The sequence below is a fragment of the Zingiber officinale genome, chromosome 3A (assembly GCF_018446385.1).
Source record: "Zingiber officinale cultivar Zhangliang chromosome 3A, Zo_v1.1, whole genome shotgun sequence".
NCBI lineage: Eukaryota > Viridiplantae > Streptophyta > Magnoliopsida > Zingiberales > Zingiberaceae > Zingiber > Zingiber officinale.
The window spans coordinates 100678291-100706113 of NC_055990.1; the positions used below are offsets into that span (position 1 = coordinate 100678291).

Sequence of the window (27823 nt, forward strand, 5' to 3'; positions counted from 1 at the left end):
AATTCAAATTAAGCTAAACTTAATCAAACTTAACCAAACTTAAACTGAATCTTAATTAATTTTTAAATTTTATTATTTTCAAATCTTAATTGTTTTCAAATGTTAATTAATATTAAAATTAAAATTAATTTTTAAATTATAATTTATAACTTAATTATTTTTAAATCTTAATTAATTTTTAAATTTTAATTTCAAAATCTTAATTAATTTTTAAATTTTAATTTCAAAATTTTAATTATTTTCAAATCTTAATTATTTTTAAATATTAATTAATTCTTCAAATTTAATTATTTAAACATAAATATTCTGAAATATTATAAAATTCAAACTTAATTATTTTAAAATACTTTTTTACAAATTTAAATTCAAATATTTTGAAATTTTCAAATTCAGACCTAATAATTTTTAAAATTCAAAATCAATTTCAAAATTAACTTAACTCCATCTCATACAAACTCATAAGATGAACATGTTTGATAACTTAGAAAGACTAAGATAGGAAATAAAAAAATAGATAATAAATTTTATGTTTTTTTTAATGATTAGAGTCTAGGACCCTCAAACTTAAATAATTTAGTTATTTTTTTTAAGGTATTAATTAAGGGGCAGTGAAAAGAATTAGGTTAAGTTAAACTTTTTTTTAAAAAAAAAAATAAATATTTTCTCAAAATTAAAATATTTTTCCAAAATCTCAAAATTAAATATTATTGGAAGTTAATGTATTTTTTTCAAAATTTCAAAATTACATATCCTTTAAAGTTAAAGTATTTTTTTTAATTTTAAAGTTAATTTTTTTTCAAAAAAATAAATAAGTTCTTTAAAAAGGTTAAAGTATTTTTATAAAGGAAGTTAAGTTTTTTAAGATTTAATTATTTTTGAAAAGAAAGTTTAAACCATTTTTGAAAGGCAAGCATAAATTTGTTTTTTTTTTTGAAAGACCAAGTTTAATTTTTTTTTTTTTTTGGAAAAATAAGTTTTGAAAAAGTTTTTCTTTAAGTTTTTATGAAATATTTTCAAAAAGCTTAAATAAGTTTTATTTTAGGAATCTTTTACTTAACTAAGCTTTTCAGAAAGCTAAGTAACTAAGTTTGTTTGAAATTCTTCAAAACTAAGTACTTGACAAAATATTTTTCAAATCTAAGAATTTAACTAAGCTTTCAATAGTCAAGTTCTTCTTCAAGGATTTTATAAAAATTAAGCATTTTTTCTCCCTAAATTATTTTTGATATATGTCAAAGGGAAAGAGAATATTCAAAAGTTAAGGGGGAGAGAGAGTTAAGGGATTAAGGAGAGCTAAGAAGCTAATTCTTTCTTTATGAATGAATCTCTCAACTTTCCCTATATGTTGCTATATGTTTTACTTAACTTTTGAATCAAGTTATCATAATCAAAAAGGAGAAGATTATAGGTGCAGAGAGCACTACATGATCAAACCTGAATTTTGATTATGGCAAAGGATTCAAAAGTTATGATGTTTTATAATCTAACAAGTGTGACTGAGCATGCAGGAAAATCCTAAGTGTTCTTAAAAAAAAGTTCTAGTGAATTCTAGGCAGGTGGAAAACCCTAGTGGGAGGTAACCCTACATTAACGAACCCCTAGTACAGGACCCACGAATATAGAGGGAGGTACATATAGGTGCATAGGCGTCAGACGCATGGTGGGGTAAACCCCAGGTCGTCACTTCCTGAGAATCGACCCCTGGCCATTACGACAGAGATGTCATTCATCCACTGCCTGTGCTACGCCCTGGAGCTAGGGGGAGGTAACCCTAGGTCCCAAGGAGTGGTAACCCTAGGTTATGAAAAGTCCTAGCTGTGGTTAGGAAACAAAGTCCTGGTCTGAGGGACAGGGCAATGTCTTAGTAGGTCGAGGATGTCAGGTGAAATCCTAGAGTCGAGGACTCTAGGTGAAAATCCCAAGGGTCACATGTTCATTTTTGAGGGATGTCCTAAGGCAATCGTCTTATGGTTTTACTATTTATTTGATAAATATATATTCACTATTTGGGTGCATATTCTCTATGTGTATGATTGGATCTTAAACTCACGTATTGAATGCCCGTGATATGATTCGTAGCATGAGAGAACCTGTGATTGGATCACAACTTATGAGTATATCTACATGTGCAATTATGAATGTATTGGAATATTCCTTAGTCGATGAATTGATGAGTTTGGACATCATCGATTCTGATAGATTAGCACGGCTTATACCCCTTGGTCTAACCAAGCAGCTGTTTCTCACTAGCTGGAGATATTGGGATGTCGAGAGTTAAACGTGGATGCTAGTTATGATTACTAGTTCATTGAAGTGGCCTGTTGTAAGACTTTATATGGTTCTCTACATATATATAGATATGTCTATGAAGCTCTTACTGTAGCTCGAGTGCAAGTTTCTTTTTGTTAGGGTCAAAATGTAGCTAGAGGGGGGTGAATAGCTCGTCGCGCTTGTCGTTGCTTGTTTCTTGGTGATGATATGCAACGGAATGTACAAGAAACAAAAATACAACGCTAACACAAGGATTTACTTGGTATCCACCTCAAGAAGAGGTGACTAATCCAAGGATCCGCACACGACACGCTCTCCACTAATAAAACACTCCTTCTCAGTTGTAGCCAGAGGTGGAGAAGCCTCGTACAAACTCGCACAACAACAAGAAGAAAAGAAGAAGCAAAATACAAGTAAACCTTACAAGATTTTACACAGTAAACCCTAGCTAGCTTCCCCTTCTTGTTTGGAAAGCCTCTTGACCTTGGAAGTGCGAAAATACCTTGCTCCAAGAAGCTTCAAGAACTGGTGGTGAGTAGTGGAGAAGGCGCTATGAAGATCAGAGAAGGATCGGGCGAAGTAGTGCTGAAGAAAACGCTCGCAACGACTTTATCCGGCACCAACGGTCGGATCCCAATCGATTGAATTGCTCTCAATCAATTAGGGAGGCTTTGGATCGATCGGTTGATCGATCCAGAGAACCTCTGTGCTCTCTGGAAATCGCATGAATCAATTGCCCAATCGATTCACAGCTTCTCACGATTTTCCAGCCTCCCAATCGATCGCCCGATCGATTGGAGGTTCCCAATCGATCGGTTGATCGATTGGGAGGGCTTCTGTGCGATCGGCAACAACTTCCCAATCTATCCACTGATCGATTGGGAGGAAGCTTTGTCACGACACCTATCCAATCGATCAACCGATCGATTGGACATGATTCAATCGATCGGTTGATCGATTGAATCAACTTGATTTGCCCTAATCAAGTCCCTAGCCCCTAAACCCCAACATCCGATCAACCATGACCTGTTGGGACATCATGCCTAGCATCCGATTACCCTTGACCTGCCAGGACTTTCTCACCAAGTGTCCGGTCAATCCCTTTGACCCACTTAGACTTTTCTCCTCGTGTCAAGTATCCGGTCAACCCTTTAATCTACTTGGACTTCTCCATACCAGGTGTCCAATCAACCTTGACCCACCTGGATTTCCACGTGTCTGGCTTCACTCACCAGGTCTTTCCATCTGCCTGGCTTTACTCACCAGGACTTTCCATCTGCTTGACTTCACTCACCAGGACCTTCACCTAACCTCACTCACTAGGATTTTCATACTGCCTAGCTTCACTCACTAGATCTTTCACCTGGCTTCACTCACCAAGATTTTCCTTCTGCCTAGCTTCACTCACTAGGTCTTTCACCTGGCTTCACTCACCAGGATTTCCCAACTGCCTAGCTTCACTCACCAGGACTTTCACCTCTACCTAACTTCACTCACTAGGTCTTTCACTTGGATTTACTCACCAAGATTTTCCAATTTCCTGGTTTTACTCACCAGGACTTCCCAGTCAAGTATCCAATTAGTCTTGACCTACTTGACTCTTCTTCCCATCTAACTGGTCAACCTTGACTAGAGGAGAATTGTACCAATAATCTCCCCAAATGAACGATTGCACCTGCAATCTCCATGTATTATCAAACATCAAAACCCAAACATCAAGACTGAAGCTTAGTCAACCAAGTCAACCTTGACCTAGGGAATATTGCACCAACACTTTCGACTTGAGGTATATAAGTCATCTTGGTCATGAAAACTTATATTTTGACATCTTCAGCAAGTATCTCATTGAGGTGTGGACTCGGGATGATTGGGTATAAGTCAAAGTGCCACCGCTACTGTGTCACCTACCAGCATTGATGCCGACCATCTGTTTCCTCTCGATGGTCACCTGTTGCCCCCAGACACTCTTGCCACCGCCAGCATCAAGATCCATCGTTGAACAGCAACGAGAGCTACTATACATCTTTTCTCGTCACCCTCCTTGAGCCGTCGACCATCAGGCCTCCTTCTTCTCCAAGGCCTTTATAAAAATTAAGTATTTTTTCTCCCTAAATTGTTTTTGATATATGTCAAAAGGGGGAGAGAATATTCAAAAGTTAAGGGGGAGAGAAAGTTAAGGGATTAAGGGGAGATACCAGGCTAATTCTTTCTTTATGAATGAATCTCTCAACTTTCATTATATGTTGCTATATGTTTTACTTAACCTTTGAATCAAGCTGCCATAATAAAAAAGGAGAAGATTGTTGGTGCAGAGAGTACCAGACGATCGAACCTGAATTTTGATTATGGGAAAGGGTTCAAAAGTTAAGATGATTTGTAATCTAACAAGTGTGACTGAGCTTGCAAGAAAATCCTAAGTGTTCTTAAATAAAAGTTCTAGTGGATTCTAGGCAGGTGGAAAACCCTAGGGTGAGATAATCCTAGGTCCCAAGGAGTGGTAACCCTAGGTTATGAAAAGTCCTAGCTACGGTTAGGCAATAAAGTCTTGGTTCAAGGGACTGGCAAAGTCTTAGCAGGTCGAGGACCTCAGGCGAAATCCTAGAGTCAAGGACTCTAGATGAAAATCCTAGGGGGCGCGGTTAGTTTTTAAGGGATGTCCTAAGGCAATCGCCTTATGATTTTACTATTTATTTGATAAATATAGATTCACTATTTATGTGCACATTCTCTGTGTATGATTGGATCTTAAACTCACATACTTAATGTCTGCGATATGATTCATAGCATGAGAGAACTTGTGATTGGATCACAAATTGTGAGTATCTCTACATGTGCAATTATGAATGTATTGGAATATTCCCTAGTCAATGAATTGATGAGTTTGGACATCATTGATTCTGATAGATTAGCACAGTTTATAATCCTTGGTTTAACCAAGCATCTATTTCTTACTAGTTGGAGACATTAGGATATCGAGAGTTAAATGTGGATGCTAGTTATGATTACTAGCTCATTGGAGTGACCTGCTATAAGACTTCATATGGTTCTCTATATATATATAGATATGTCTGTGAAGCTCTTACTGCAGCTCGAGTGCAAGTCTCTTTTGACTTGAGGTATATAAGTCATCTTAGTCATGAAAACTTATACTTTGACATCTTCAGCAAGTATCTCATTGAGGTGTGGACCCACGATGATTGGGTATACGTCAAAGTGCCTAAAAGTGTTTAAATAGCCCATAGAGGATTCATCACTCATTGCGAGGAAATGTATACCCTATGACCACTCGTTAGGATTATTACTCAAAATCTTTGGCCAAAACATCACATGTTAAGAGTAAGAGACTCTTAGACACATGCCGGAGTTATTTGAATCTGCAGAATGAGTAAGTATTACTTGGGCTAGGTGTGACGTTGTTAGTATAGTGGGGACTGACACATAGACCATGTCTTGAACCAAGTGGGTATAAGATGAGTGAAAGAAACAAGACATGACTTATTGTAGCTGCTAAAAGGTTTGGAAGTGGTTCTAAGATCTACCTATGATTTTTTGATTAGTTAGGGATTATGATGTACTACTAGGTGTCACTCATGATCGTTCTATAATTAATGGTTAATTATGGACAACCAATATAAACTGGGAACCTATAAGGTTACACACACTATAAGTTTATCTAAAAGACATAAAATGAGTTTGAAAATTAGATTCTGAGATCGAGAGAGATTAAGTCTGGTTGGAATAGATGAAGGGCAAATATGAAATTAAAATGATGCAATGGAAGCGTGGATGAGCCACATTTTTTGAATATGAGTTAGACACTCTTTAGTTTAATTAATGAACTAAATTATTTTATTTCTTTAATTAAAAGAGGTTTGGTTATTGAACCAATATATATAAATTGGGGTTTTCTCTCTCAAGTTTTACCTCTCTCCCCTTTTCTTCTTCGGCCGACCAAAATGAAAAATAGGGTTTTTTCGTTTTCAGGTCGCCGACCACAAGAAGCTTTGGCTTCTCGTCTCCTACATGCCCAGTGATGCCACGATTTTTACATGTCACAAGGCGCTTCAAAGTTATTTAAGATAAGGAACCAAAGTAAACTCAAGAAAAGAGATATAGCAACGAGTCCCAAGTCGTATATTTCTTAGGATAACTAATAAATGTGTGTTAAATTTTGATCTTCGATCTCTAACTCTTTTTGGATTTTCTAATTGCAAATGGAATCTCTACTTTTAACCATCATTTAAATCTAGAATTCAAATGGTAAAATTCACCAACAAAGCAAGATAATAATTTCTATTCTAAACAGAAGTTAAAACTAACAAGCTAATGAACATGATGAATCTTACTCAAGTACTACATTACTGGATCTAATCTTTAACAAGGATTAAACCTAAACAAACAGATAAAAATGAACTAAAAACCTAATGTAAACTCGGCCAAATGACTCTTAACACTAATCCTAATCACTTGAGGTAACTAAATCCTATTGCTCTAATTCAGAGTTAAACCTATATTACAACCCAAACTTATCTGCACTAAACCAAGTGAAGAACTCTAGATGATAACTCCTACAAAATCTCTAAGCAAACTTCTCTATATTACTGAACTCAATTGACATGCAAATGCAAGAAATAAACAGAACTAGAAACTTAAGCTAGTCAATCAGTTATAAAACTAAACAAAGAAATTTCCATAAACTCAAATCTAAGTTCTAATCGCAGAAATTTAACTCTTATCATGCACATCTTCATTCTAATTAAGAAAACTAAATCAGAATTCAAAGTAACTTCATATCCAAACTACAAAAACAGATGAGGGATGTATTTGTATGAGAAAGAAAACCCAAACAAACAAATGATTTGCAAACAGAATCTAAGATCTAGGTTAAAAAAGACATCCATGAACTCAAATCACAATTCTAATTCCATCTCTTTGCTGCATCACAAAAGAACCCTTGAGAATTCCCATTGAGTTCACAACAGCGAAATCAAATCTTCCAGCCTGTTAATAAGATGCGCTAAACTTCAGGGAACACCCATTCAGCTAGCGAATGGAATGCACGAAGAACAGAGGATTGCCATGAATTACGGAGCTTAAATCGATTGATCGGATCGATCCCTTAGCTGCAGATGAAGGAGGAGGTGGAACAGATGTAGAAGCTTCAGGAAACACCCTTCTAACCTCTTCGAATGATAGGAAACCATAGATCTGGGGAACACCCATTGATCTGTGGCAGCGGCAGATCACGAAAGGAAAAAAAATCGCAGATCAGGGAACACGTATTAATCTCGATCTGCACTTTAATTGCTGATCACTGGTTGATGTGAGATTTGCTGTTGAAGATGGAATTTGGATTCAAAATTTGGATCGTGAATGGAGCCTGCATCGCCAAGGCAGTGAGGAAGAATTGGCACGATAAACATGTTAGCTAGAGCCCTAGAGCCAATCATTTGATGATTGTATTATGGACTTGTTGTATCATATTCTATATAAATAAAGGCATTTGGTTTTTGGTTATTATACTTACTTGTATTGGTGCCAAATAAACTAAGTATAATAACGTCCTTGAGTAGAAGGTTCTCACCTATATCAATCGGTTAGTTGAACCAATAGTGAGATGATATAGGGAACACTACTCTTAATCATTCCTAATCGAGTATTAACATTCAGGGACAATGTTAATGCAATAAGACTAGCATGTAGGTCAACTCGATGATTTGATCTCACAAGTCATGGATATAGAGATATCAAGTTGACACATGGGTATGCATTGGAGAATGTATACTGAATGACCGGCCATGAGAAAGTATCATGGATCATTATATGAGTGTCATATACTTTCTCATGTGGCTATTAGTATGACTACTAGTCCTTAGACCTGAAGTCACCATGGTTCCCTACATAAGGAGTTATATACTTTGGTTTCGTCAAACGTCACCCGTAACTGGGTGGACTATAAAGGCGATTACTGGGTATGTAACAAATTATGCGGAGGGATGTGAGTGATGTAGATCGGATCTATCCCTCCTATATGACGGGAGAGACATCGGTATTCTTGATAGAGTGAGACCACGAAGTGCATGACCATGCCCAAATGAGTCAATATGAGATATTGAGCTCATTTGATTGAGTGAGTCTACTTGGAGTTCAAGATTTAGATTGATTAGAGGATGACACGGTCTATGCCTCACATTGATCAATCTAGATGTCTAGGATAGAAGGACACTAGTCATATATTGTGAGGAGTCACAATTAGTAGTCACAAGGTGATGTTGGATCTCAACATTCTTGTAACTTGGGTAGTAATGATGTATTACTAGATACCGCTCATTACTTATATTTCTAAATGAGTTTAGGGGTATTGCCAACGTTACAAGAACCTATTGGGTCACACACAAAGAACAAGTGGATGGAGATTAGGATCATATGATGAACCAAGAGGATTAAATTGATTTGATGAATCAAATTGGATTAAGAGTAATCCTAATTGGGCTAATTGAGTTGGACTCAAGTTGATTCATGTGTTCAATGAGTCTAATTTAGATTATGACTCATTGAATCAATTTAATTAAATGAATTAAATTCATTATATTAAATTGGCTTGAATTAAATGGTTGGATTAGATCAACCATGAGAGAGATTAAGTCAAGTTTGACTTGACTTGAGAGGAAGATGAAGAGTCAAGTTTGACTTGACTTTATGCCACCTCATTGGTGAGTTGGCATTAAGTGGATCAATGATGATGCTCCACATCATCATGGTTACTTAAGTGAAGTGTCACCTCATGGGAGTTACCAAGAGTTGTGACTCTTGGTATCCCATGGAGGTTACAAACCACTTAATTAGATGAAAAGAGTTTCATTTTGCAAGAGTAACTCTCATTCAAGTGATCTTCCTCCTCCTAAGCTCTCTTCTTGCTCCTTCTCTTCTCTTGGTCGTGGGTTTCAAGCAAGGGAGAAGAAAGGAGAGTGAATCTAATCCAAGAAGAAAGGTTAGTGAAAGTCACATAGAGATTTTAGAGGAGTGTGTTCTCTTCTTTTCCTTTCTTCTTCTTCCAATCCTACCCGAGAGCCCTAGAGAGTGCTAGCACACTTGTGGTGCTCTCTTCTCCATCCTTGTGTGTTTGAGAACACATCTTGTTCGTGTGGATACTTCTAAAGGATTGTCTACGTTGACAATCACGAGATCCGGCGTACCTTGGACGAGCGGGATTCGCGAAGGGCACGCATCGAAGGTATAAGATTTTCTCCATGTAGATCTAAGTGTAGATCTAGGTAAACTCGTATTCGTAAGTTTTCAAAATTTTTCTTTGCACGGATCCGTTGGCTAAGGGGTTTCGGGGTTTCCGCGACGTGAAAAAGCGGTTTTCGCGGCCCGAAAAACCCAACAGTGGTATCAGAGCCACGTGCGAAGATGATACGAGTTTATTTTGTGTTTTATGAAAACTTTTCAGTTCTGTGAATTTATGTAAATTTATGATTTTTATAGTTTTTATGAGTGTTTTTCTCGTAGAAGCGAAGCACAAGTGTTTCGACACTTATAGGCTTCGACTACCGAGAATAATTTTCCAAAACGGCCAAGTTTCGCCCCAAAACTTTTTGGGACAGCGGGCTAGGGCGCTGTTAGATCACAATGGAACCCTCGCGATGGTTAGATCGCGGGTAGGGGCGCTGCCCCTGGCCCCGCAAGGGAATTCGTTCCGCGATTGCGCCCGAAAATCGCTAAACGGAACCGCCGGGAAATTGTACTCATAAAAATTGTAAAAATTATAGAAAAATTACAGAAAATTATAGAAATATATAATTTTGAATTATATATTATTTTTGTGATAGTCATGGCCCAAAAAGACCCAATGTGATTGGATTTGTGTTGTAATTCATAATACGGTCTGCGTGCCGTCATGTGATGTGTGTGCTGTATTTTGATTCGCGACCTGCGCGTCGTGCCTTCTATTTTATTCTTGTTGTAAATTAGATTTAGACTCGAATGTAACTCGAGTTTCTAAAATTGTAATGTACAAAAATTGGAACGGTGGAAGATCCACTCGAGACGGAGTTACGAGGAAGGCGCGAGCAACACAAGGTGGTCAAAAGGAAGGAGCTTGAGAAGCTATTGACCTTAGGTTGACCATCCGATCTTCTCATTGGCTTGAGAAGATCGTAGTAGGGCCATGACATAATCATAAAATTATTTGATTAATTATTTAATTAATTATTTTGTGTGTATGTGATGCATGCTAGTTAATTAAGTAATTAATTAGTGCCTTACGATTAGATTAGATCTAAGTCGTGTACATGATGCACCCTTCGATTAGATTAGATCTATCGAGTATATGATACGCATCATCGTTTAGATTAGATCTAAATCACGTCAACTTGTAATGCCTACCATGCTGTGATACCTACCACTACCTTGATCGCATGTTGTTGTTGAATCTGCCAAAGTAGAGCAACACATACTATCTTGATAGGGTACGGAGGGACAATCTTGGTCCCTCCTATCAACGCATGGGTGAGTACAACTCAATTAGATTGAGTATTCCTAGTTAACTCGGTTGGATCGAGTATAACTATAGGCATTCTTCCAACGGTTGGAAAGATAGGTCAAAATCACATATATATTAACTCTCGGGCGTATTAGCCAAAGCTAACTCGAGTTTTAATATAAATGCGGATATTGATCCTATAAACAAGAGTTGCATAGAGATGTAATTGGTAATCGTTACCTACCGATCATACTAAGTCTTGGGCGTATTAGCCAAAGCTAACTCAAGGGTTAATATGATGTAGATCTTGTCCCACATGAATTATAGAATTCAGTGGGAGCATCATTTAGTTAAAGGCCTAATTAAATGATTAAGAATATGATATTTATTTCTGCATTTATTTCTGTTGTAGATTACCATGACGTCGAATACGAACACCTTCTCTCTACGATCTGTCCTTAAGAAGGACAAGCTCAACGGAGCATATTTCCTGGACTGGTACAGGAACCTGAGAATAGTTCTCACCCAAGAACGTAAACTGTACGTTCTGGAGCAGCCCATTCCGGAGGCTCCTCCTGCCACTGCCACGCGAGCAGACCGAGATGCTTACAAGAAGCATCAAGATGACGCATTAGATGTGTCCTGTCTTATGCTCGCGACCATGAACTCTGAGCTTCAGAAGCAACATGAGTTGATGGGCGCTTACGATATGGTTGAACATCTTTGTCACCTATATCAAGGACAAGCAAGGCACTGGAAGAGGAACTCCAAAGAATACCTGGAAGATCTTACGAAGAAGAGAAATAAGATTTCTACTTCAGGTATACATGTTATAGAAGTCAACCTCTCTATTTCTTCATCGTGGGTATTAGATACCGGATGTGCTTCGCACATTTGTACTAATGTACAAACGCTGAGAAATAGCAGGGCATTGACGAAGGGTGAGATAGACCTACGAGTAGGCAATGGAGCACAGGTTGCTGCTATTGCTGTAGGAACTTACCATCTATCTCTGCCCTCTGGGCTTGTACTAGAATTAGATGATTGTTGTTATGTGCCTGCTTTAACTAAGAACATTATATCTATTTCTTGTTTGGACAAGAAAGGTTTTTCGTTTATAATAAAGAACAAATGTTGTTCCGTCTATTTAAACGAAATGTTCTATTGTAGTGCACCTCTGATAAACGGACTCTATATTCTAGACCTTGAGAGCCCTATCTATAATATAAATACCAAGAGGTTCAAGTCAAATGACCTGAACCAAACCTATCTCTAGCACTGTCACTTAGGTCATATAAATGACAAGCGCTTATCCCAGCTCCATAAAGATGGTTTGCTGGACTCATTTGATTTTGAATCATATGAGATATGCGAGTCATGCCTACGAGGCAAGATGACCAAGACTCCCTTTAGTGGACATAGCGAGAGAGCAACTGATTTGCTAGGACTCATACATAGTGATGTATGTGGCCCTTTCAATATTTCTGCTAGAGGCGGTTATAGATACTTCATCACATTTACTGATGATTTCAGTAGATATGGTTATGTGTAATTGATGACACATAAAACTGAATCCTTTGAAAAGTTCAAAGAATTCAAGAATGAAGTACAGAACCAGCTTAGCAAGAGTATTAAGATACTTCGATCCGATCGAGGTGGAGAATACCTTAGCCATGAGTTTCGTGACTACCTAGCTGAGTGTGGGATTCTATCCCAACTCACTCCTCCTGGAACACCACAGTGGAATGGTGTATCCGAAAGGAGGAATCGTACCCTATTAGATATGGTACGATCTATGATGAGTCACACAGATCTTCCGGCATACCTTTGGGGCTATGCTCTAGACACGGCAGCTTTTATACTCAACCGAGTTTCATCCAAGGCCGTGATAAAGACACCATATAGGATATGGACTGGGAGAGATGCTCAGGTGTCTTTCATGAGGATTTGGGGTTGTGAGGCTTACGTTCGACGTCAAGTCTCAGACAAATTAGGACCCAAATCTGACAAGTGCTACTTTATTGGATATCCCAAGGAAACTAAGGGATATTACTTCTATATTCCCAGTCAGCACAAGGTAGTTGTGGAAAAGACTGGGTCTTTCTAGAAAGGGACTTTGTTTCTAGAAAGACTAGTGGGAGCGCATTTGATCTTGAAGAAGTTCAAGATGCGAACAATAGCACTGATGCCTCGATGGAAATTGAACTGGAACCACAAAGTGTTGTGGATGATGATGTTCCACAAAGAGTTGAGGAACAACAACCAGTTCAAGTAGACATACCTCTTCGCAGGTCTGATAGGGTACGTCGTCAGCCTGAGAGATACTCATTTCTCTTGTCTGACCATGATGACGTTATGCTCATAGAGGATGAGCCTACCACCTATCAGGAAGCTGTGATGAGACCAAATTCCGAGAAATGGCTAGAAGCCATGAGATCCGAGATGGAATCCATGTACACCAACCAAGTATGGACTTTGGTTGATCCACCTGAAGGGGTAAAACCAATTGGGTGCAAGTGGGTCTTTAAGAGAAAGACTGACATGGATGGACTTATCTATAAGGGTCGCTTGGTAGCTAAAGGTTTCAAGCAGATTCATGGTATTGACTATGATGAGACCTTTTCTCCAGTAGCGATGTTTAAGTCCATTCGGATCATGCTTGCTATTGCAGCCTACCATGACTATGAGATATGGCAGATGGATGTCAAAACCATGTTTCTGAATGGAAACCTACTCGAGGATGTGTATATGACACAACCTGAGGGTTTTGTAGATCCACAGCATACTAGCAGAGTATGCAAGCTGCATAGGTCCATTTATGGACTAAAGCAAGCTTCTCGGAGCTGGAATCTTCGATTCGATGATGCAGTCAAACAATTTGGTTTCATCAAGAACGAAGATGAGCCTTGTGTCTACAAGAAGGTTGTAGGGGATATAGTTGTCTTCCTCATATTGTATGTGGATGACATACTACTCATTGGGAAGGGCATCCCTATGCTTCAGTCTATCAAGACCTGGTTAGGGAGTTGCTTCTCAATGAAGGACTTAGGTAAGGTATCCCGCATTCTAGGGATACATATCTATAGAGATAGATCTAAGAGGTTGCTTGGCCTAAGTCAGAGTACATATATTGACAAGGTACTCCTTCGGTTTGCCATGCAGAACTCCAAGAAGGGATTTCTGCCGATGTCACATGGCGTGAGTCTTTCGAAGACTCAGGGTCCCTCTTCTAGAGAGGAGAGAGACCGCATGGATCAGATCCCTTATGCTTCAGCCATAGGATCTATCATGTACGTCATGCTATGTACTCGACCTGATGTCTCGTATGCTTTGAGCATGACGAGCAGATACCAGTCAGATCCAGGTGAAAGTCACTGGATAACGGTCAAGAATATTCTTAAGTACTTAAGAAGGACTAAAGAATATTTCTTGATATATGGAGGCGGTGACGAGCTAGCTGTAAAGGGTTATAGTGATGCTAGCTTCCAGACCGACCAGGATGATTATCGATCGCAGTCAGGGTTCGTGTTCTGCATAAATGGTGGTGCTGTGAGCTGGAAGAGTTCGAAGCAGGACACAGTAGTTGATTCTACGACAGAGGCCGAATATATTGCTGCATCAGAGGCAGCAAAGGAGGTAGTTTGGATCCGCAAGTTCATCACTAAACTTGGGGTGGTTCCTAGTATAGCTGACCCTATTGAGCTCTATTGTGACAACAACGGAGTTATAGCACAGGCTAAGGAACCTCGCTCACACCAGCGGACTAAACACATACTACGACGCTTCCATCTCATTCGAGAGATTATTGAGAGAGGAGATGTGAAGATTTGCAGAATACCCACAGAGGCTAACATTGCAGATCCCTTGACCAAGGCTTTGGCATAGAGGAAGCATGATGGTCACACTAGGTCATTGGGGCTTAGAGTCTACACTGATTGGCACTAGTGCTAGTGGGAGATTGTTAGCTAGAGCCCTAGAGTCAATCATTTGATGATTGTATTATGTACTTGTTGTATCATATTCTATATAAATAAAGGCATTTGGTTTTGGTTATTATACTTACTTGTATTGGTGCCAAATAAACTAAGTATAATAACGTCCTTGAGTAGAAGGTTCTCACCTATATCAATCGGTTAGTTGAACCAATAGTGAGATGATATAGGGAACACTACTCTTAATCATTCCTAGTCGAGTATTAACATTCAGGGACAATGTTAATGCAATAAGACTAGCATGTAGGTCAACTCGATGACTTGATCTCACAAGTCATGGATATAGAGATATCAAGTTGACACATGGGTATGCATTGGAGAATGTATACTGAATGACCCGCCATGAGAAAGTATCATGGATCGTTATATGAGTGTCATATACTTTCTCATGTGGCTATTAGTATGACTACTAGTCCTTAGACCTGAAGTCACCATGGTTCCCTACATAAGGAGTTATATACTTTGGTTTCGTCAAACGTCACCCGTAACTGGGTGGACTATAAAGGCGATTACTGGGTATTTAACAAATTATGCGGAGGGATGTGAGTGATGTAGATGGGATCTATCCCTCCTATATGACGGGAGAGACATCGGTATTCTTGATAGAGTGAGACCACGAAGTGCATGACCATGCCCAAATGAGTCAATATGAGATATTGAGCTCATTTGATTGAGTGAGTCTACTTGGAGTTCAAGATTTAGATTGATTAGAGGATGACACGGTCTATGCCTCACATTAATCAATCTAGATGTCTAGGATAGAAGGACACATGTCATATATTGTGAGGAGTCACAATTAGTAGTCACAAGGTGATGTTGGATCTCAACATTCTTGTAACTTGGGTAGTAATGATGTATTGCTAGATACCACTCATTACTTATGTTTCTAAATGAGTTTAGGGGTATTGCCAACGTTACAAGAACCTATTGGGTCACACACAAAGAACAAGTGGATGGAGATTAGGTTCATATGATGAACCAAGAGGATTAGATTGATTTGATGAATCAAATTGGATTAAGAGTAATCCTAATTGGGCTAATTGACTTGGACTCAAGTTGATTCATGTGTTCAATGAGTCTAATTTAGATTATGACTCATTGAATCAATTTAATTAAATGAATTAGATTCATTATATTAAATTGGCTTGAATTAAATGGTTGGATTAGATCAACCATGAGAGAGATTAAGTCAAGTTTGACTTGACTTGAGAGGAAGATGAAGAGTCAAGTTTGACTTGACTTTATGCCACCTCATTGGTGAGTTGGCATTAAGTGGACCAATGATGATGCTCCACATCATCATGGTTACTTAAGTGAAGTGCCACCTCATGGGAGTTACCAAGAGTTGTGAATCTTGGTATCCCATGGAGGTTACAAACCACTTAATTAGATGAAAAGAGTTTCATTTTGCAAGAGTAACTCTCATTCAAGTGATCTTCCTCCTCCTAAGCTCTCTTCTTGCTCCTTCTCTTCTCTTGGTCGTGGGTTTCAAGCAAGGGAGAAGAAAGGAGAGTGAATCTAATCCAAGAAGAAAGGTTAGTGAAAGTCACATAGAGATTTTAGAGGAGTGTGTTCTCTTCTTTTCCTTTCTTCTTCTTCCAATCCTACCCGAGAGCCCTAGAGAGTGCTAGCACACTTGTGGTGCTCTCTTCTCCATCCTTGTGTGTTAGAGAACACATCTTGTTCGTGTGGATACTTCTAGAGGATTGTCTACGTTGACAATCACGAGATCCGGCGTACCTTGGACGAGCGGGATTCACGAAGGGCACGCATCGAAGGTATAAGATTTTCTCCATGTAGATCTAAGTGTAGATCTAGGTAAACTCGTATTCGTATGTTTTCGAAATTTTTCTTTGCACGGATCCGTTGGCTAAGGGTTTCGGGGTTTCCGCGACGCGAAAAAGCGGTTTTCGCGGCCCGAAAAACCCAACAGAACAGTAGCACAAGCCACTGTTCATTGTGCTGTTTCTGCATTTTTAAGCTCAGCTTCAGACTGATTTTTCAGTGGCTTGGTTCGGTTCGGGCTCAACAGTACTTAACTCCTTTGGTGCAGCAACAATTGACTTGATCCACTAAGTTCAACAATGCATTAGCATAGGTCGATTCCATGTTCAAGCTAGCTAACTTGAGTGCATCCAAATGTGATCAATGAGTCTAAATCTTTACCTACAACAAAGATTAGAATATATGAAGCACAATTCATGAATTTAAAATAACTAATTTGATTAGCTCAAGACAAACCTTGAATAGCCAAATCTAACTTCAAAATCAATTACTCAAACAAAATAAGCCCCAAAACCAAATAATTCGAATCAACATAAAAAAATAATTTGACAAGTCATCAAAATCCCCCACACTTATTCTTGCTTGTCTCAAGCAAGTTAAGAAAGCTAAAGTCCTACTTAAATGGCACCCCCTAAACACATTCCTTAATATGATTAGGGAATAGAAAGGGAAAACCATCTAAGATTATAAAGTTCAAAGATCCCAAGCATGGACAATAACTTTAACTCTCGGTTAACTACTTACTAATTTCCAACTTTCATGAATGAGTTGAACATGATAGCGCTCTAATCTCTCAAGATAAAAATTTTGTGGCTCTCATTCTAATTCAAAGTTTATCAATAGTAGAGGGCACTCAAACTACTTATGCTTCTTGCACTACCATATGCCTGCTCATCTTCTACTCTACCATTATTATGGATATCAATTACGTTATGAAGGTAGAAATGAAGTCAAAGAAAGAGTGAGCAACTATAATCCAAAGGACAGATATAAGCAAGGAAGAATAGAAAGAATAGAAAGAATTAGTTCTTTTGCTATTGCTAGTGGAAGATATGGGTACAAAAGAATGTTACATGATTGGATTCCGGCCACTCTTCTTCCTACCCCATCTCAGAACTCATCTCCAATGTTCCTATATTTCAGTTTCTAGTATATTTAAGTAGCTTGTTTCAGAAACTCTGTATTGTGCAGATTGACTTCTTTCTTCCCATGTTCTGCAATTTTTTTAAGCTTGATTCTCTCAGTTATGAGACTAGAAAAACATTCCATTCGCTCTCAATTAAGGTCCACTCTCTCTATTTAACTCCAAATCTCAGTCTTAACAGAATTTGGTACAAAATCTGCACTGCTCCAAATTCCAACAATGCTGCTTGTTCTTTCATCACTATTTCCAGTTCAAAAATTGTCTTCAAACCCCTTTCCCAATTATTTTCTTTATTCATTACTCATGAACCTCAATTAGCTTCGCCATTATTTCTCCATTTCATTTCTGTTTCCTATACTACAACTTCGATTTCCAACTGCTACAACTCTTCAATTCTTGCAATTTCTGCATTCTGTTTCACTCACTAGTCACTTATGAATTGTGTATCTATTTTTCAAATTTAGTTCCTTTTCCTCTCGTTAGTTCAAACAATCCTGTAATACACTGAATAACAAGAGCTGTCACATTAAATTCTCATTCATCATCAATTCATTTACTGCAAAATCAGAACTGCACTTCTCAAAAATTTTATATGTACTCTGCAGATTTCTGATTAATGACCGTCTCCACTCCTTTTCTTGAATACTCTCAGATCTCTAACTTGAACTAATCAAAACCACAATTTGTATAGCAAGGAAAATGACTACTGATTTCAATTCTGAAGTCAGATAAAGTCTTCAGCATTTCTGGATTAGTCCTAAGTTACTGATTCCCTATTTGGCTGTCTACAGTTGGCAGTCTTTTATTTCCATTTATTCCTACATCTTGTAAAACTTCATTTGAGCTTCTCCCTTGTTTAAAGGTTACTTCTGATTTCCTGCACAACATTGATACTAACTCTTCATTTCCATATTCTGCACAATACAATGTTCACATCCAGTGAATACCTTACAAGGTAAGTCATCTTCATTTCCATTCTATGATTCTATCAACTTGCTTCTTTCTTTTTGCAACATGACTTAAAACTCCAAGTTTCTGAAAAATTCAGAATTTACAATTCTGAACTTCTTCACATGCATTTCATCCAGTAATCATGTTGACATTCAATTCTACTACTGCACACTGCAATGTCCATAATTTAGCAATTCCAATCTTTCATTGCAGTCCCATTCTTGCATTTCTAATATGCACAGCTCAGGTTATTATTCCCAGATTCAGCAAAAATAGCATGAAATCTGTTATATACACAACTCAGCTACTAGATAAGTGATGAATTCTATTAAGCACCCAACCACTATTAATTTAACTTCATTAAATTTTAGCTCAAAATTTCAATCCTCAAGATTGCAAAAGAATACACTTCCCCCACACTCTGCATCTTGAAATTTCTGCATTACTGATCTTCCTTTCAATTCGAGCTACTTCATTTCAACTGCATTCTGGTTTGTTCAAAAATTCAGCATCTGCTAAATTTCAGCCTTTCCAAACTTCCATTTTTGTTAACTTTTGAATTCTGCAGTATCAGCTGACAGTACCCATATACTTCAATTCTGCAGTTTCATGTACAGATTAGTCTTCAGTTTCACTACTCGGTCTACCCTCATATTTATTGTTAGCAATGCAAGATCTTATAATACCAAGCTAATTCAACTTAACATACTCCAAATGCCTTCATTTAATTCCTGTTAAAGTTCCTTTTCCATTGTTACTAACAGCACAAAAGATTAGCCTTGCTGAATTCAATAGAAAATTACCAACTAATAAAACTACATTGCTACAAAATTTCCACTTCAATTTTCATCCAACGATCACACACAAATTCATCAATGAATTATCACTTTACTGCTAATCACTTAACTTATTTAACTTCTGCAAATTTCACAAAGAAACCAAACAGAATTTCAAATCCGAATTTTCAACACTGTACATTACTATCCAACTCAATTACAACTCTTCAAATTTGACATGCTACATCTTTCATCCTCCCCCACACTTAAACCTTTGTCTGTCTCGGCCAAAGAATCCATCATATAACATCTATTATCAAAGAACAATAGCAAGAATAGAATGGAACAAAAGATTCACCTTCATACATGTAATTTAATCCATTAATTGTGGCTTTGAAAGAATAAAAGCAAGTTCTAGAGGTGCAATAACATAAGTGCATCACACATATGAAGGCTAAAAACTCACTAGGTATAACAAACATCATCTCAACACGTCAATCTAGTATCCATTATTAAGTAGTAACCTCAAGAAAAATTAAGAGTCCAATGTTGACATTAAGCCTAAAACTTAACAATAAAAAATAGCTAACTTCCTCCATTTCTAACATATCATAGAAATCATTGAAGGGGTTACCATTTTCTTATTCCGAAGCTCAAAATCAAGTGCTATAAGGAACTTATCTACGGTAAAAGCTTTTATTCTTCTATTCTAAAATCATTATTTGTAAGCAAAGAGTTTATTGAAAACATGAGTATATGTAAAAGCAAAACAAAACTTAAGTTGGAACAAACTCCCCTTTAATTGGGTAGATAGCACCGATGTAGTTCAATTTGCCCACCTCCTTCTTTGTTAACTTCATGAAAAATTTTAAGTCGATGCCCATTCACTTTGAAAATTCTTCCGGTGGACTCCTCCCTAATCTCAATAGCTCTATAAGAAAAAACATTAGTTACAATAAATGGTTCTTCCCATCGAGATCTCAACGTACCTTTCATCAATTTGAGCCGTGACCTATATAAAAGCACTTTGTCTCCAATATGAAATTCCTTACCCACAATGTGCTTATCATGAAAATTCTTGGTCTTTTCTTTGTAGATACATGAGTTCTCAAATGCTTCAAGTCGAATTTCCTCTAGTTCTTGGAGTTGCAATTTCCTCTCTTCTCCTGCTAAGCTAGTATCAAAATTACAAGCTTTTACTACCCAAAATGTCCTATGTTCAATCTCCACCGGAAGATGACAAGCTTTACCATACACCGTCCTATATGGAGACATTCCTATAGGAGTCTTGAAAGCAATCCTATAAGCCCAAAGTGCATCATCTAATCTTCTACTCTAATCCTTCCTGTCAGGCCTCACAGTTTTCTCTAAAGTTGCCTTTACTTCTCTATTTGACACCTCAGTTTGTCCATTTGTTTGGGGATGATAATGAGTAGAAACTCTATGTGAAACCCCATATCTGCTCAGCATAGCTTTCATGTGTCTGTTACAAAAATGTGACCCTTGATCACTGATGATCGCCCTAGGCACTCCAAACCTGCAGAAAATATGACTGAAGAATCATTAATCCTGATGGGAATGGCCTCCACCCATTTGGAAATATAATCAACTGCCAATAGAATATAAGAAAATCCAAAAGAAACAGGAAATTGACCCATGAAGTCAATATCTCATACATCAAAAATCTCACAAAATAGCATGTAATGTTGAGACATTTCATTCCTAGGTCCTACGTTCCCAGTTTGTTGACATCTATCACATGATCTACAAAAAACATAAGCATCACGAAAAAGGGTAGACTAATAAAAATCACACTCTAAAACCTTCCTAGCCGTCCTCTGAGGCCCAAAATGCCCCCAAACTCAGATGAATGGCAAAATGCAAGTACAGACTGAAACTCAAAATATGGTATGCATCTCCTAATGATCTGATCACTGTAGAATTTTCACAAATAAGGATCATCCCACACATAATATTTTGAATCGCTTTTTAATTTATCCTTTTATGCTTTTGAAAATTGTGCAGGAAAAACATGGGCTACTAAAAAGTTAACCAGATCCGCATACCATGGTGACTAACCATGCATCCGAAAAAGTTGTTCATCCCGAAAATCATCATCAATGGCCGTATGATCCAAGTTCCCTTCAATTCTACTCAAATGATCTACAACTAAGTTCTCCTTCCCACTCCTATCACGAATCTCCAAATCAAACTCCTGGAGGAGAAGCATCCATCTAATCAATCTGGGCTTGGCATCTGGCTTCTTGAGGAGAAACTTCAAAGTTGCATGATCAGAAAATACAACCACGTGAGAATAGAGTAAATATGATCTAAATTTATCTAAAGTAAAAACAATAGCAAGAAGCTCTTTTTCTGTCGTGGTGTAATTTGCTTGAGCTGAATCTAAAGTCTTTGATGCATAACATATCACATGTTGTGCTCCATCTACTCTCTGTGCAAGTACTGCTCCTATAGCAAAATTGGAAGAATCACACATCAACTCAAATGGTAAAGTCCAATCTGCTGGCCTGATAATAGGTGCAAAAACCAAAGCTTCCTTCAATTTCTGAAAAGCTTCCTTACAATTCTGATCAAACTGAAACTCGACATCTTTCTAAAGCAACTGAGACAATGGAAGAGCAATCTTACTGAAGTCCCTAATAAATCTCCTGTAGAATCCTGCATGGCCAAGAAAAGCTCGAACATCCCGCACACATGCGGGGTAAGATAAAGAAGATATAACACTAACTTTAGCAGGATCTACGTCAATACCTCTCCTAGAGACTATATGACCTAAAACAATTCCATGCTCCACCATAAAATGACATTTTTTAAAATTAAGCACTAAATCAATCTCAATTCATCTATCCAAAACTCTAAACAAATTTTTCAGACATGCATCAAATGATGAACCATATACAGAAAAATCATCCATGAAAACTTCCATGCAATGCTCTAATAAATCACCAAAAATACTTACCATGCATTGCTGAAAGGTTCCTGGAGCGTTGCAAAGTCCAAATGGCATACGTCTATAAGCAAATGTACCAAAAGGGAAAGTGAAGGTAGTCTTCTCTTGGTCCTCTGAGTCGATGCAAATATGAAAATAACCAGTGTAACCATCAAGGAAGCAATAATGTGACTTGCCTGCTAGTCTCTCCAACATCTAATCAATAAAAGGCAAGGGGTAATGGTCCTTTCTGCTAGCTTGATTCAGCTTCCTGTAGTCCACACAAACTCTCCAAGAATTCTTTACTCTTGTAGGCACCAACTCATTCTCTTCATTAGCTACCACTATCACCCTTGATTTCTTCAGAACCACATGGATGGGACTAACCCACTTACTATCAAAAATAGGGTAAATGATGTCTGCCTGTAAGAGTCTAGTCACATCTTTCTTCACTACATCCAGAATCAATGGGTTAAGTCTTCTCTGTGGCTGTCTCACTGGTTTCACATCCTCCTCCAAATAAATCCTGTGCATGCAAATAGAAGGACTGATACCAAGAATATCTGCTAGAGTCCATCCAATGGCTTTCCTATGCTATCTCAGAATCTCTAACAATCTTTCCTCCTGTTCTGGTTTTAAATTCTGAGCTATGATGACAACCAGCTGTTGATTCTCTCCCAAATAAGTATATTTCAAATGTTTTGTCAATGGCTTCAACTCATCCTGTGTCTGGTCAACAGAAGGTGATCCTAGGGGTAGTGCTACCGAGCAATCCCCTACACATACTTCTTCTTCTCTGAGCGATTCTAGGGGTAATGCTTCTCCTAAGCAATCCCCTAAGCATATATCATCTATCTCAACTGAAATTAATCCTCTAGAAATACTATCCTCTTCTTTACCATCCAAAGTCGTTTCCTCCTCTAAATAGAATTTCATACCCTCTTGCTCCTCTATATCCATACTAAGAATAGAATGATCCTCTCTAGGGTGCTTCATAACATCAAAAATACTGAACTGGACCACTGTATCTCATATCTCCATGGAAAGTGTGCCCACATGAACATCAATCTTTGTCCTTGCAATTTTCAAAAATGGTCGTCTAAGAATAAGTGGAGATCTAGTGGCCAGGTAGTCTCCCTCCATATCAAGGATATAAAAATCTGCAGGGAAGATAAATTCTCTCACCTTGACCAAAACATCTTCAAGAACCCCAGCTAGATGAGTCTAACTGCGGTCTGCTAACTGAATAACAACCCCTGTAGGCTGTAATGGTCCAATTCCCAAAGTTTGAAAAATTGATCTTGGCATCACATTAATTGAAGCTCCTAAATCTAACATAACATCCTCAAAAAGATTGCTCCCAATTTCACAAGGTACTGTAAGTACTCCAGGATCTTCACATTTCTGAGGAACTGGCTGAATGAGTATAGATACGTTCTTGCCCATGCTAATCAACTCATTACCTTTCAACTTCTTCTTGTGCACACAAATATCCTTAAAAAATTTAGCATATTTGGGAATTTGCTTGATCATTGTGAGTAAAGGAACATTAACCTCCACCTTGCTGAATAAATTCACAAGTTTTTGAAATTCCTTAGTTTTTTCCTCTTCTACATTCTTCCTTGGTTGAGTTTTGCGTTGAGGAAAAGGCAAGGGAATGCTTGGCTCGACATCTTTCTAATTAAGGGAATTCTGATATCCTGAATTTCCAGATTTGCTGGAATTTGACATAGTTGTTGGAATTTGATCAGCTGGACAAATGTTACTGGAATTTTCCGGCATTAAATTTCCACTTCCTTGTGAATGCTCCAAATTAAACGGATCAATGTAAATTGGGGTTGAACTTGAAGTTGGCACATCCTGGGCTTCCAGAAATTCTTCACTGCTGGAACTTGGTTGCTGAATTTCTGGCAATTTTTCAGCAACAGTTTCTTCACTCGAAAAATCTGAAATTCTTCTCCCACTTCTCAAAGTTAATGCACTAACATTTCCTTTAGGATTAGGAGTTGTTTGTGAAGGCAATTGACTAGACCCCTGAGCTTGAATTTGATTAATACTAGAAGCTAAGTGCCCAATCTGCCTTTCTATATTTTGAAGAGCTGAATCTGTTCTTTGCTGATTTTGTTGCTGTTGCATCATATATTGCATCAATTTCTCCAATTTTTCTTGATGAGAATCTGAACTTGAGACATTATTAGAGCCTCCTTGAGTTAAACTCAACCTTGAAGGTGTTGGAAGTGCTTGCTGCTGAAACTGACTTGCAGGCTGGCATTGTGAATTCTGGACATTATGGAAATGATGTTGATTAGGCTGATTTTGTTGGAAATTATACTGGTAAGGTTGAAATTGTTGCTGAAAACCTTGCTGAAAACTTAGACTCTGCTGGAAATTTTGAGTATGTTGGAATTGCTGGAAATGGTGATTTGAAGATGGTTGTTGATAGAATGAATTGTCATATCTCAAATTCAGATGATCTCTCCAACCAGGATTGTATGTAGAGGAATGAGGGTCATATTTTTGTTGTTGAGCCCTAGAGAATGCTGCCAAAGATTCATCTTGATGAAGGTTCAGGCAAAGTTCTGACATGTGGTCTTGACTTGAACAAATGCTACAAACCACACTTTGTTTATATGAAAATTGCACATTCGGAACAATAGAAGATTGAGTAGCATTATTCAAGGCCAATTGCTTAACCAAGGATGTCAATTCAATCAATGAATTCCTTATCTCCTTTTGCTCATTAGAATCCATTTGAACCTCTCCAACTCCTCTAGTAGTGAGTGCTCTACTTCCAAATTACTGTGAGTTCCTTGCCATATTCGAAATAAGCTCTCTAGCTTATTCCAGAGTTTTGTTCACTAATGCTCATGCTGCTGCTGCATCTATCATACTTCTGTCCATAGGTAATAAACCCTCATAGAAGTATTGGACTAGTAACTGCTCACTGATTTGGTGCTGAGGACAACTTTAACATAGTTTCTTAAATCTCTCCAAATAGTCATACAGTGTCTCTCCCACCACTTACTAAATCCCATAGATACTTTTCCTTATAGTAGCAGTCCTTGAAGCTGGAAAAAATTTATCCAAGAAAGCCTTCTTCATATCAATCCATAATGTAACATATCCTGGTGGCAAATAATACAACCAATCTTTTATTACTCTAGTTAATGAAAATGGAAAAGCCCTTAGCTTGATATCCTCTTCTGAAATTCCCTGTGGCTTCATGGTTGAGCATACCACATGGAACTCATGTAAATGTCTGTTAGAGTCTTCTCCAGATAGTCCTTGATATTTTGGAAGCAAATGAATCAATTCTGATCTCAGCTCAAAATCTCTTACTAAATCTGGATAAGTGATACACGAATACTTAAATGCCTCATCAGGAGCTGCAAGCTCTTTCATTGTTCAGTGCTGCTCAACCATAGAAGTGTTAATGGGTAAAGAAGGTCCCTCAGAGACTTCTGAAGATTTCTCTTGAATTCTCAAAGCCCTAAAAGTTCTCTCAATCTCTAGATCTAACTCAAATAATTTTTCTGTTAAAGTCCTGGTCATGAAATCAAAATCAAAATGAGTATTCAGATAATTTTTCAATATAAATCAGTAAGATGCAAAACAAAGTAACAAAAAGTTTCACAATCTAAAAATAATCACACATTACTAGTTAAACTTCCTCGGCAACGATGCCAAAATTTTGATGCCACCATTTTTACATGTCACAAGGCGCTTCAAAATTAATTAAGATAAGGAACCAAAGTAAACTCAAGAAAAGAGATGTAGCAACGAGACCCAAGTCATATTTTTCTTAGGATAAGTAGTAAATGTGTGTTAAATTTTGATCTTCTATCTCTAACTCTTTTTGGATTTTCTAATTTCAAATGGAATCTCTACTTTTAACCAGCATTTAAATCTAGAATAAAAATGACACCAACAAAGCAAGATAATAATTTCTATTCTAAACAGAAGTTAAAACTAACAAACTAATGGGCATGATGAATCTTACTCAAGTACAACATTACTGGATCAATCTTTAACAAGGATTAAACCTAAACAAACAGATAAAAATGAACTAAAAACCTAATGTAAACTCGGCCAAATGACTCTTAACACTAATCCTAATCACTTGAGGTAACTAAATCCTATTGCTCTAATTCAGAGTAAAACCTATATTACAACCCAAACTTATCTGCACTAAACCAAGTGAAGAACTCTAGATGATAACTCCTACAAAATCTCTAAGCAAACTTCTCTATATTACTGAACTCAATTGACATGCAAATGCAAGAAATAAACAGAACTAGAAACTTAAGCTAGTCAATCAGTTATAAAACTAAACAAAGAAATTTCCATAAACTCAAATCTAAGTTCTAATCGCAGAAATTTAACTCTTATCATGCACATCTTCATTCTAATTAAGAAAACTAAATCAGAATTCAATGTAACTTCATATCCAAACTACAAAAATAGATGAGGGATGTATTCGTATGAGAAAGAAAACCCAAACAAACAAATGATTTACAAACAAAATCTAAGATCTAGGTTAAAAAAACATCCACGAACTCAAATCACAATTCTAATTCCATCTCTTTGCTGCATCACAAAAGAACTCTTGAGAACGCCCACAACAGTGAAATCAAATCTTCCAGCCTGTTAATAAGATGCACTAAACTTCAGGGAACGCCCATTCAGCTAGCGATCGAAATGCACGAAGAACAGAGGATTACCGTGAATCGCGGAGCTTAAATCGATTGATCGGATCAATTCCTTAGCTGCAGATGAAGGAGGAGGTGGAACTGATGTAGAAGCTTTAGGGAACACCCTTCTAACCTCTTCGAATGATAGGAAACCACATATCTGGGAAAGTCCCACTAATCTGTGGCAACGACGGATCGCGGAAGGAAAAAAAATCGCAAATTAGGGAACACCCATTGATCTCGATCTGCACTTCAATTGCTGATCGCTGGTTGATGTGAGATTTGCTATTGAAGATAGAATTCAGATTCAAAATCTGGATCGTGAATGGAGCCTGCGTCGCCAAGGCAGTGAGGAAGAATTGGCACGATGAATACTAACGCAAGCCACTGTTCATTGTGTCGTTTTTGCATTTTTTTTAAGCTCAGCTTCGGACCGGTTTTTCAGTGGCTTGGTTCGGTTCGGGCTCAACAGTACTTAACTCCTTTGGTGCAGCAACAATTGACTTGATCCACCAAGTTCAACAATGCATTAGCACAGGTCGATTCCATGTTCAAACTAGCTAACTTGAGTGCATCCAAATGTGATCAATGAGTCCAAATCTTTACCTACAACAAAGATTAGAATATATGAAACACAATTCATGAATTTAAAATAACTAATTTGATTAGCTCAAGAGAAATCTTGAATAGCCAAATCTAACTCCAAAATCAATTACTCAAACAAAATAAGTCCCAAAACCAAATAATTCGAATCAACGTAAAAAACCAATTTGACAGT

General features: G+C 37.5%; 1 protein-coding gene across 3 annotated transcripts; it reads right to left on the minus strand.

The window, feature by feature from the left end:
• Window positions 1-20110: 20110 nt before the first annotated feature.
• On the minus strand, window positions 20111-27427 carry LOC122052170. 3 transcript variants are annotated; one of them, XM_042613572.1, is made up of 4 exons: window positions 27076-27427; window positions 26912-26998; window positions 22385-25898; window positions 20111-20941 (listed from the first exon to the last, which is right to left on the minus strand). In XM_042613572.1, exon 3 carries the CDS (start codon window positions 25103-25105, stop codon window positions 24032-24034), a length of 1074 nt encoding a protein of 357 aa, XP_042469506.1. In that variant the 5' UTR covers window positions 25106-25898; window positions 26912-26998; window positions 27076-27427; the 3' UTR covers window positions 20111-20941; window positions 22385-24031. The 3 variants fall into 3 exon arrangements, with proteins under 3 accessions (XP_042469506.1, XP_042469505.1, XP_042469507.1); XM_042613571.1 differs by having other exon boundaries at window positions 21471-25898; XM_042613573.1 differs by lacking the exon at window positions 26912-26998 and having other exon boundaries at window positions 21471-25898.
• Window positions 27428-27823: the final 396 nt, after the last annotated feature.

What these genes read in the sequence shown, in the direction of transcription:
- LOC122052170 (XM_042613573.1), bottom strand. Translation starts at nt 25,105, where the DNA reads ATGGATTCTAATGAGCAAAAGGAGATAAGGAATTCATTGATTGAATTG.